The 12,450-nt window shown below is 44.9% G+C and overlaps 1 protein-coding gene and 1 long non-coding RNA gene across 2 annotated transcripts in view; one reads left to right on the forward strand and one right to left on the reverse strand.

Annotated features, from left to right (window-relative positions):
- Positions 1-12,450, reverse strand: part of LOC144821570 (uncharacterized) — a 245,697-nt gene that overhangs the window by 107,177 nt on the left and 126,070 nt on the right. The gene's annotated exons all lie outside the window — the stretch shown is intronic.
- Positions 1-12,450, forward strand: part of LOC144821957 (interleukin-12 subunit beta-like) — a 55,062-nt gene that overhangs the window by 25,451 nt on the left and 17,161 nt on the right. The window contains exon 5 of the mRNA XM_078679096.1: positions 3,420-3,536. Coding sequence (XP_078535222.1) covers positions 3,420-3,536 — 117 coding nt within the window. The remainder of the gene's footprint in view (positions 1-3,419; positions 3,537-12,450) is intronic.

Raw genomic sequence — 12,450 nt, forward strand, 5'->3', positions numbered from 1 at the left:
CTACACATGCCGGTTCTTGTCATGTTTGCTGTGTTCACAGACAGAGGTCAAATGTCAGGCTACGTCTTCTAACAAAATTCTGCTTATCTGTTTAAGGAGGAGGTTGGTGTTTATTTTTCACTCTCTGATTACAAAGTAAGAGGATTTTGTAATTTCTAAAATAAGTGCTGTCTGTAAATGACAGTGCACTAGCACAATGTATTTGTGACAGTGTGCTCCAAAATGCACCTTCCGCTACCTACCACATCCTTACCACTCCCCTGCTGAATGGGCGCGGCTCATTTGCTAAACTTGTTCTCGGTCTGATGCTTCACATTCAGATTTTTCACAATCCCTATGATTTGGGTGATGTAACATTGATATCAGCATCCCAGCCCTGCAGCTTGCACCACCCATTGCCCCGTCATTGCTGCCAATGATGCTGCCAACAACTAACCATCTCTCTCACCTGCAAGAGTGACAGTTCAGATTACTCCAGGTGCCCAAAGACAAAAGAATGGCTGATGAGGCAGTATTTCATAATGTATATTATTTACATAAACAACCATTGTTCTGCTTATCTCTAAATTAGGTGAGCAGTAACACCGCGTGACAGCGTGTCACAGGTGTGGTGATGACAATTAAGTAGTACACCCGAAGGAGTAGGGAGCAATACAATCTCTATGTTTCGTGTTCGCACGTGCTGTGTATGCTAATACTGCCCTCACTCATACAAATGTGTGACATGCTTCATCATAGGGCTGTTTACAATACACCTCGGCCTAGCCACGCACAGGGTGGAGCAATAGGGTGGGAGAAGACAATACAACACAGAGAGAAACAATTTAGTTCACAGTGGTTGGGAATGGCGGAAGTGAAAGTGCAGTGTGATGCGAGTTAAAACTAGCTCGGAACGGCGGTAGTGAAAGTGAAGTGTGATGCAAGTTAAAACTAGCTCGGAAGTGTCACTATGCCTAAGACTTTATTCCTGGACCCTCTGGCCAGGGTTAAAAATGTGAAGGATGGTGGTGATTGGGAGATGCAATGTGCTCCTAACACCCCTCCTTACTGCAAGGTGGTCGACATGTTTCGGCTGTATTTGTGTGCCCCTCGTGTAGGGTCACGCCGTCCTTCCTCAGGACTCTACCAGTCCTAGTAACATAACCTTCTCACCTCAGGTAAAGATAAGAGGTTCTTTAAAAACCTGTTGTTCTGTGTCGAGGTGGTTTACGAGTTTATCCCTATTTCATGTTTGAATTGGCTGTGGGCAAGGAGAGACCCACTCTAGTCAAACTTAGTCCAAGGGTGGTGCTCCTCCGTTAGTTGCTCACCACGCGAAGGCGAGCAACTAACGGAGGAATTTACTTTCCAGCACAAAACATGTTTCGCACTGAAAAATTTCCTGCAAGAAATGTTTTCATCTTAGATGGGGTATCGTTCTGTTACAGACCCTGGATGAGGGACCAATATATCAAAAACACTAGAGAAAGGCCCCACTACCTATTGATGCAAACAAGTTATTTCAGTATTAGCACACATCCTTAGATCAATGTGTAAATATTTGTCTTTTGTGATTAATTAATTAATTAATTAATTGTGGGTTTATATAGCGCTAGAATCAACTCCCGGAGGAGTATCTCCGCGCTTTGACCGCTGGGGAACCCGTCCTGGCTCACCCTGAGAGATGGTCCCTAATGGGTATCTCTAAGGTGCGACCAAGCATCCCCGGCGGTCTGGGGGGCCGTTGTGAAGATGAGGCAAGCTAATGCCCAGAGTTGCCGAGTGTGGTCCCTGACTGGAGTAGGCACCGAGGCGAGATTTATCGAGCCCGCTGACCCTGGTCCACGACCCTGCCGCGTCGGGAATCGAACCCTGGTCCCGGGCCATCCTCTGCTTACGGGTCTGCCGCCTCTAACCAGTGAGCCACACCACTCCGTGAGAAATATTTACCCAATTTATATGGTAATGTGCTGAGATATAATAAATTGGTTAAATAAATCTCAGAAAAGACAAGTGTTTACACATTGAATAAAGAGTGTTTTTTTAAAAAACGTTTTTATTGTTTTTTTTTACATTTACAACATATGACAAGTAACATGTAGTCTTCATCGCATTTGTACATACAGGGGTTACAGCCCAGTGGCATAGCTGCTGAATGCACAGTTTACACATAGCCAATACTGAAATAACTTGTTTGTATTGCTGGCTAGTCGAGAACCTTCTCTTGCGTGTGATATGAAAGTAACGCAAATCAGGGCTTTGCAGTGATTTTCATTACTTTGAGTCAAGGGTGCATTGCATGGGAGGTACATGGGTGTTTCAATGCAACTATATATGTTTTTTATGCAAAACCTTACCTACTAGTAATAGTAGACTTAGGTTAGCACTGTACAGAACACATGAATAGTGGAAAAATAAAAAATAAAACAATGTAGGAAAAGTTTGAAAGTTTGTCTAAGCATAGTATATTTTATTGGAAAGTTACCTTCGAGAACTAAACCTATGCTAGACATGATATAGACACTTTTGCACAACGATACACCAGTGAGTGTGGTGCTAGGCAGCCTGACTGTGTACCAGTACTAGAGGGGGAGAAGGACTTTCCCATATCTTAGTAGCACTCTCCCTCTGAGACAACGCAGCAGCTCTAGTTGCTGCTCTGTGTTGCGTGACAACTTCTTAAATGTGGGCCCGGGTGTGCTTTTAATCCACTAAAATTGCTTCAACAGTATCTTGGGCGCTGCTTTACTAATATTTGACGCAATTCAGCACAGCAACCAAAGCTGCTCTGTTGCCTTGTATCAAAGGGAGAAAAAAAATTCCCATATCTACTATATGTTGCATTTTTCCATCCTGCCAGTTCTGGACCACGTCTAGCTTCAATGCACCAACGCATATATGCTAGTGCCATAGTGCAAGTGTGTGTGCTGTCTCTAATGCATAGGTTTTATACTGAAAGGGGACCCTTCCAGCAGAAAAACTATCCTGTAAGACTTTTTCCACTTTACATCTGTGCTTTACAATTATGGACACATGCAAAGTTGGAAAATATGGAGAAATTAAAACATTTCTCCTCGTTATGTCTGCCTAGAAGAGATTCAGCTCGTCTATGAATATTAGTCTATAGGAATTTGCACTAGGTTTATATTTTTTTGTGATGCAAACCAGGCGCAAAGCATTAGTAAATCTGGGTCTTGATGTGCTACCATACCTCACATCTGGATACAGGACCTTATAGACACCTAGGCATGATTCCAGAGAGGGGTGTCCTGTGCCGGCCGAAGGGGGCTACATCAATGCCAGATTGTCAGGATACACATGTAATGCAGATGGAGCTCAGTATGTAAGCCATTTGAACTACACTGGACACCCCTGCCGTAGAGGGGTGGCGGCCATGTTGGAAACTGAAAATTTATTCTGTGCCATTGACACTTTTTCAGACTAACCTGACGCTGGAAGGGCAGCACGTGACAGTCCCTGGAAAGTTGAAATCTGTCCGCATCAAATGCCGTGACTTGTACTATAACTCAGAGTGGAGCGACTGGGCTGAACTCGAGGTGAGTCTTTTTAAAAGAAACCTAAGAGAGGTTTCAGCTCTAGTATATATCGGATGGGCGAGGGAACACAATGCACTCTCAAGAAACTACCCTTGAAAATGAGGACCCTACCTCAGAAAGAACACTTAGGGACTTATTTATGAGCCCTTGCGTCACTTTTGCGCTGCTGGTGCGTCACTCTTTGTAATGCACCAGCAGGGTAAAAAATGCGCCATGTAGTGTCATATTTACAAAGTGACGCATCTAGATAGATGCGTCACTTTGTAAACCCCTGTGCCACATTATACCTGCACCAGGTATAATGTATGCAGGGTGGGCGTTCTGGCGCAAGTAAGCCTCATAGAAGTGATGCAGTGAAATCTATGAGATTTCACTGTGTCACTACTAGGATGCAAATGTTTCAATATTGTACGCCAGCAGGCGAAAGACTAACGCAGGCACATTTCACATGGGACTTGCTCATGTGTAATGATCCCTTGATGGAGTTACCTCACTTTCGTGACACACAAAATGCGTCATTTTTGCGCCTACAAATACATCAGAAATACTGACTTGATCTGTAACTCCTTGCGACATGATGCGTCATACTGTAAATATGACGCATCTAGCATGTGGCAAGGAGGACGCAATGAAAGTGAAATAGTGCTTCTCTCCATTTCCGGTGCCCTAAGGGATTTAGTAAGGGTTTAAGAAAGTACCGAAACAGAGGATTAAAAAATGTGCAGAAAAACAATAGATGTAACATGGTTTGGTCTGCCAAACTGTCCCATCGCCAAAGTGGGGCAGAACCCTACAAAGCGCTGCATTCTTCTCAAAAGCACAAAAGCCGCCAGACCGCTCCTGCCCCAAAGCAGATGAGGAGAGGCCTCTCCCAGTGTGTAAGATCTAGAGTCAGGTACACTTCAGATTCAGCAGGCACTAAAAACCTGTAGTCACAGAGCATTAACTTAATTCAATATAAAACCTCTTAGTCTTGCAGAGCTATGAAAAATGGCTCTTGACCCTTAGTTCATCATCCCTCTAAATACTTGAGGGGCCGTGAAGAAGGCAGATAATCCCATCGTGCAAGAGGTTTTGAAATGTAGTCTAGCCATGGAACTGTACAGCCCTTGTCCAAACTAAGACAGTTGGTGATAATATCCCTGCAAAGACAGGCATCAGGGTGAAGCCACACACTGACCCACAACAGCAAAGGAGCCAACTTTACTTTATCTGATGTATAGTGTAGGTATAGCTCCATAAGCATGGGCGGATTTTGCGGATTGGCAATCCGCGAACTTGCGTATTTACGGATTCGCAATCCGCGAAGATCCGCGAACTCTAGCGGATTTGCGGATTTTTCCGTTTTTTGTGTTGGCGCGTGTTCGCGCCGATTTTGGGACAAGTTCGCAATTGCGAACTTACTTTTCGGCTTGCAACGGCCGCGACTATGTTGTTTCTACGTCTGGTTTATCATCACAGGTTCACAGCACCCTCTGTTTCACCACTGCCACCCTCTGGGACACCCATGCCACCCTCTAGTACATCCTCACAGGCACCTATTAGGTTTATTTATTACTGTAGATTATGGTGGTTGAAAAAAGCTAGCACACCTGCCCTTCTTCAACTGCCATCAATTAATTTGTGTTTCATTAATGTGTCAGTAATTTTGAAAGTTCCAGTCTGGCTGGCACCTGCTTCCTTCCTTATCTGTAATTTGCTTTTTGTTGCAGTGAAATTTTTTTTTTACAGGACCTTTATGGTGCTATTCTATGAGCCTGCTGTTTGGGTCATAGCAGGGTCATAGAATTGTTGCAAACTCTGGAGGGGCCCATCAGGAAGCACTACCTTGAATGTTACTAATGTTAAGTTTGAACTTTTGCACCTGCTCATTGCTTTCATTTTAGCTAAAATCGTTTTTTTTGCAATTTCGCGCGTTATTTGGGGCGCGAATCCGTGCGAGATCGATTTCGGAAGCCGCGAATACGTGCGAATACAAAATTGTTTTTGTTGCGACGTGTATGTTCGCGTGATCTTGCGCGTGTTCGCGAGGCGCTTCTAGCTATTCGTTTGCCAAGTTACCCTATCGGTCGTACACGGGCGCGGCCATCTTGTTGGCGTGACGTAATTCCGTTTCCGCCCGCTATGTGTAATCTCGCAAAGTGTGCTGCTCGCTAGTACAATTTCGCGCGTACTCGCAAGGAAAATCTCGCGCGAACTTACCCACGTGGTCGTGAACGGGCGCGGCCATCTTGTTTCTCATTCATTGCTATGGTTCTGGGCATGCTTTCTGTATCCTCTCTCAATCTCTGCCATCCTTTGCTTGTTTGAAGTTTTTTTGATCTAATTTTACTTATTATCTAACCCTCTATTTTTCTAGCTCTATATTTTTGTGTTTTCTGCAGCTTTTATTTACTTTTAAACTACTTTTTTAAACTCTTTTCTTTTCTTCTTCACTATTCTATTTCTTCTTTATCATTTAAGTTTATTTCTGCCCAGACCATGGTAAAGGGAGCCGGGAAGCACCCTGAGAAGGGGAAGGGTCCCGCACCCCGTGCCCGGCTCCCGTGCGGGCGTTTAAGGGGGGAGCAAGTGGTCCCGAGGGAGATCTTCAGCGCGGAGGAAGTGGCGGCACTGATCTTCCATGTCCAGCGCCGCCTCCCCAAGACGATCCTGGGAGGCGGCAAGATCGCGACCGGCTATGGCATCCGGGAGCGCCGCCAGCGGTGGGAGAAGGTGTGCCGGGCCATGTACAAGATCTCTGGGGTCCGGCGCACATATAACCAGGCCACCCACCGCTGGACCGATGTCATGGACCGGGAGCGGGACTTGCTGGACGCGCTCGGCGTAGAGGTCCCCGGGCTTGGTGAGTAGTAGTAGTAGTACATTTACTACTCTGTTTTATCCTGCTCTGTTATTTGCAAATCTTTGTTCTTTACCAAGAGCAATAATGCTGCCGATTACATTGAGGTAAATTATATTTCAAAATCTTCTATGCATTTCATTTTCAGGTGCACTGCTCTCCTTCTCAGTAGCCTTGCTTGCTACTATGCTTCTTTGTTTTGTATGTTGTGTTCAGAAGCATTTCATTGGCCTGAGAAATTATGTATGAGTGTACTGTAAAGAAAAGAACTGCGTAATGCTAGACAGTAAGGGTCATATTTTCAATTACCGGCGCATCCCTGCAAAGTAGCAGGGATGCGGCAGTAATTGTGTGCCATGCCACCACCACCCATTGGCCCAAAACGTCACAGAAGCCTTACGCATCTGTGCCGTAAAGGCAGCGCATTGCTGGAGTTGCGTGCCAACGATGGCGCAGCTCCAGCAATGCTCTGGGGTACCCTATCTCCCCAATGCTGCATCAAGCCGTACGTCGGCTTCAAGCGCGCAGGGTTTGAGTCATGCATCATTGTCCTAAAAATGACTGATTGACATCTTGTAGATTTCCCTCAGCCACTTTTAGGATTCGTTCCTGCGCAGGTACGCCCTCCCTTGCGCCGGAACGCCCCCTGATGGCGCAGGGCTTTACAACGTGATGCATCGCCCATATGCCCATATGTGTTTTTTTTTTTAATATATACGCCGCACCAACACCATGGCGAGTCTTTTGTTCTGCCGCTGCGTCAGAAAAGGCACGCAACAATGGAGGAAAATCAGCCGCAACTTCCGCAAGGGACTTATAAATCAGCCCCAACAGACTGAAGTCCAGTGTCCTTCCTTTAGACAGTCACATGGCTATCAGAAGAAATAGTGGCGGTGGTGGCGGGTGGATTGATAGTTTGAGTATTCACTGATCTGCAAGCAGGATGGACTTTGTCTGTCACGTGTTGCGCACTACTGCCTGCAGTGCCAGGCCTAGGCAAACCTCTTTAGTAGTCTGTTTATTGAGTTACATAGGAACTTTCTAAGTCAACGTTCCGCAAATCAGGCAATACGAATAACGTAGTATACCACATGAGATAGATCCCGTGGAATAGTTGTCTATCTATTTGCTATTTTTCCAAAATATGTTGTTATTGTTCTTTTGAAATGTTTGATTTGGTTGAAAAATCTCATCCATGTTTTATGGTTTTTCTTTCTTTCATGTTGTACATCAGCTCCCCCCAAGGGCAAGAGGACACAGGAGGAGGGTGCTGAGGATGCAGGCCAGGATCGGGCAGGCGAGGGCTCCTTTGCTGGCCCCAGTAAGTTTACATTTTAATAAACAGTACCTATTTTTTCCTAGCGTTCCTCATTCGATTTTTTCTAAATCGTCTTTGATCTTCTTGTAGACTGGATATAAATTCTTATCCTGCCTCGAATATGACTCCCTGTGGTATTACTAGACTATTCTTATTAGTCTGTCTGTGTAGCTAACTAAGATTGGACATTTGGCAATTCCATTGGACTCCCATTATATTCAGCAATACCTCTATGCACTGTCTCCTTACTGACTAGATAGTGTGGCAGAGTCATTCAGCTCCCGAAGTCACCGATTATAGATCCCCAATGATCTCTAGATTATCGTACGCAGGACAAGAGAGTAGTACGGAGTCACAGCACAGTCAAGAAGTGTCAGAGGCACTCATGCTTGCAAAAATTCCAAAACCTTTAGCTCATCCACTCTAGTCTAGAGGAACAAAAACCACAGAGTCTATTTAAGTGTAAAAGCTTTATTAAAAGTAAACACATTTATTAAAATCTACTTTGTCATAAAACTATTTAACTGTAAACGGAAAAGTGGTTAGTGCTGACGATTAATTGGACACATTTCTTGTGGTCGAGCCGAACTCTCACCTAGTTTGAACTTGATCCTGGTCGTGTTCTTAGGACTCAGGAGTCAAGCTTCTGTCTGTTAGGAGAAAAAGTGGTGCGTGTTAAAAATCAAAAGCAAGCATTCATCAGTTGTGCATAAAAGTGCAGCAAGACAACAGCCTTCCCTGGAAAATGGGACATTTTTACTATGGAGTAGACAGTCACAAATTATTACATTGTATTCTGTTTTTTTAACATTTCTCCTAGACCAAATATTATATAGTAGTGAGTGGTGTATTCTAACTTTCTTAAATGTACTTTGTAGGTGTAACATCTGGTGACGGGGCCAGCGCGGAGGTGGCTGTGTTGGACTTGGACTCGGAGGCCTCTGGGGAGGAGGCGGCGTTAGAAGAGCTGGTGGCCGTTCCTGTGGGGGATCAAACGGTGGTGGCGGAAACAGGTAAGCTATATATTCCTTACTTATTGAGATTGAAGACTGCATAGTGTGCTTTCTGCACGGGTGTATTACAATTACAAATCAACCAGGTAGTAGCCTCCTCGAAATGTACTTCGACTTAGCTGTGAAGTTTTTGGTGAGAAGAATCCCAATAAGTTCTTAGACGAAGGTGATGGATGGGATGAACGAAAAGCGAAAGAAGGGTGTAAGTAAGTGGGACGCGAACTTGTATGATGGCTGGCAAAGAAGAACGATATGTGTTTGCTTGGACCCAGAGGTGGCTGGGAAGGAAAGAATATGGTATGGTGCATGGCTGGGTCAATGATGAAACAAGGATGGGTGGAAGGACAGCAGCCTGGGTGGGTGAAACAGAAACTGTATGTGTGCGTATACTTTGACTGAATGGATGCCTGGAGCATGGTATTCTCTGACTCTTACATAGCACATGTGTATCTAGAGAGAGTAGATGGTCGCCAGGTGAAGTAAGTGTTACCTTGAAGAGCATGTACCACCGCACCCGCACGTCCGTCCCAGTGCAGGGAAGGCAAGGAAAAGAAATTGTAAATGTGTCCAATACTACCATGAATAGTAGCAGTACTTTGTATTGCGTTTGCATTCACAGCATATATCTGGTTATTACGGTGGACACTCCGTACCTCTCTTAATAACTTTAGTTTACTTGTAGTACGTCATTCATGTGTGGGTGTATCACTGTTCACTCAATATTAAGCAAAGCACCTAAAGTCATCTCATCTGTCATTAAATACGTCCCATGTGAAGTGATAGATAATCAAATTAGTTAGCTTCTTCAGTTTCCTTTTCTAGTACTCATTTGCACTGTAGGGTGAAAGGTAAATTAATTAAGCAGTAGCCCTTGTAACAGAGTATTCTCAGTGCCACCCGTAATAGAAAAGTAATAGCTTCACCACCTGCATGTACTGGACCGGTACAGTAACGCAAGTCTGTCTCCATCATCATGGTGTGCAACTTTTTTTCTCGGGTGCAACTTCACTGTGCTGTGTCCATGTCATTCTGCCGGCTTGCATAAGATAACGTACCCATTTCCCTAAACAAGAGAGAAGAAGAAGAATAAGACTGGTGTACTGTCATAGTCGACTGTAATGGAAGTCCATAGTGGTCGTAGGATTAGTTCATTAAACTACCACTACTGTTAGAGCAAGGATGCAGAAGTGGGAGGTTACATAGATACTGTCCTCAATAGTTATGTACTGTGCTTTCAATTTGCTACTTGTACTCTGTGACCCAACTTTCGGCTCAATCACTTTGTGTTATTAATAAGGAGCATTGGTTACAGACTATGTCTTTCTTTCTTCATATAGTTGCTCCTTCCAAATCAACAACAAGGAGGGAGCAGGCTAGATTGGCCCGGCAACGGAGGCTGGAGGCCACAGTCGCCGAGTATCGGCGGCTGGTGGCCCTGGAGGAGGAGGAGGACACGCAGTCGAGCGGGGCAACATCTTCGACTGTGACCACTGCATCCTCCTCCGTGACTAAGCCAGCGGGACCGAGCCGGGCTAAGAAAGCCGACCGCCACCGCCAAGCAACCGAAATACCAGCTGCCCCCCACAGGAGCTGCAAGGAACGCCAACGCCGCCTACGAGTCCGCATGTCCAACCTGGAGCAGGAGGTCCTGAGGTATAAGACCTTGGTTAAGGGCCTCCGCTCCGAGCTTGCCACCCTCCGCAAGGAGTATGATGCCCATGCCGCATCATGCACCAGCACCAGCACCCTCCAGTAGTGGAGTGTCCCTTGCCCTTTTTTTATAGACTTTTGGGGGGTGGGATTTGGGAGTTGGGATCGTTTTGGGACGTTTCAGAGACAATCGTTGGGGTTAGGGTGGGTGAGGGAGATTATTTTGTTAGGGATAAATAAATATATTTTTCAACTTTATCTGACCATACCTGTTTTTTACTGCTTTTCAGTCTGGTGGGTGGGGGGCGGGGGTGTAACAGTAACTTTGTTTTCCTGAACAGTCGTAGGACTTTAGTAGTACAACCGTCAATCTCTTGTCTACTCCGAAATAATACTCCATTATACTACCTCCCACCAAACGCTTATCTTACCTGTAATTTGTGTTAGAAATTAGGGCTAGGCCCAGGGCTGGCTCCAGGTGAAATGGGGATTAACGTTGTCATTCCTGGGCGGGTGACATTTCCTCATTGCGGTGGTACTAGTGGTGTGACACAGTGGCAGTTGCATGCCTATGGAAAAAAAGAAAACGAAACCTTGTTTGTACTCCTTACTGTAGCATTACAACGGTTACGGTACGATCGAGAAAATAGCAGGTGACAGTACACTAGAACAGTGCCATAATGTAGCCTAACAAATGGTAAAGTATTGCAAGTATAACTAGTACTTGCGTTGAATTTATTTGACATTGGCTACTACTAGTACAAGATATAGTACTGAAGCTGAGTAAGTCTAGAAGATATCCTCGTATTCCTTCACCAGCCTGTTGCTGCTATCACCTTATCCTCCCCAGCAAGTGTGTGGAATTATTGATGTCATTTTAGTCAGACATCAAGCAAAACAACACAGCCCGGGGGAAGAGGGTTAGGGTTTGTAAAATGGATGGGAATGGGGGTTTCTTTTTGGGTAGGTTTTGTTGAGAGAAGAAAAAAAAAGCAGAGCATGGACAAACAATAATTGAAGATACAGAGTTTACAGACAATCTTTGGTTACAAACTAAAGGTAAGCACATGCAGTCACACTCATAGAATAAAAGACAACAATGGATACTGTATCTGTATTGCGTATGTTGTTGGAGTTGTCCTGTTGAAATTGGTAAGTAAGTTGCATGCAGCAAACAATTCCTCTTATTGGCGGCACTCCTCCATTCCAGCTGACGCTTCGTCCATCAATGTGGTGGTGACCACTGACAGAAGAGACACCCTGTCCACTGCCTGCCTGGCGGATGTTGACTGAAACCCGGCCTGTAATTATTGAACGGAAAACAGGAAGTGCTATTACAATACCACTGATAAATAAATAAAAGGTATGTACGCTGTGTGGTTCAAAAAGTGACACTTTGATTTCCCTAATAGACAGTACAATATTTTTGAAATTGCGTGCTCTGTCTGAGTCACCTTTTTAAGGATCAATAAGTATGGCCAAAATATTATAGCGGATCTTTCCCCTCAAGGTGGGTGTACTACTGTGTTTTAGAACAAAATTTGACCTTCCCAGCAATGCTCCCACCAAGACCCTTACTAAAGCCAGTCGCAAAAATGTAGAAGAACCCAATCATATCTCCAAAAACGATGCCTAGCAGAAAAATGGTTACAAAACGTACTTTGAAAGTAACAGTAGACCCAAATACAGACCGTGGATTGTATTCAAACCACTTGCCTGCAAGCAAAAGTATCCATAGCCAGCATCGCTCCAACAGTGCTCTACAACAACAGAACCGCGTTGCAATAGAACCCCCCTAAACACATGCAATCCTGCTGCTAGGGCTAACCCTAACGAACCCTAACTTACAAAAAGTGCCAAAACTGGTGTTTCCTTATGGATTTTGTCCAACAAACTTCTAGCCGGTATTAGACCTTCCCAGGAATGCCCCAGCCAAGACCCGCCAACCCACCCGCAAAAAAACACGCGGCAACACCCCCAAACAGCGAAAAAGCTAAATCTCATACTTACAATATCTCTCGGCCTTCGGTCCAAAGTAACGCGCTGTGCAGCTAGGTCATCATCAATCATCATAACTCCTGTTTTCCACCA

The sequence above is a fragment of the Lissotriton helveticus genome, chromosome 2_2 (assembly GCF_964261635.1).
Source record: "Lissotriton helveticus chromosome 2_2, aLisHel1.1, whole genome shotgun sequence".
NCBI lineage: Eukaryota > Metazoa > Chordata > Amphibia > Caudata > Salamandridae > Lissotriton > Lissotriton helveticus.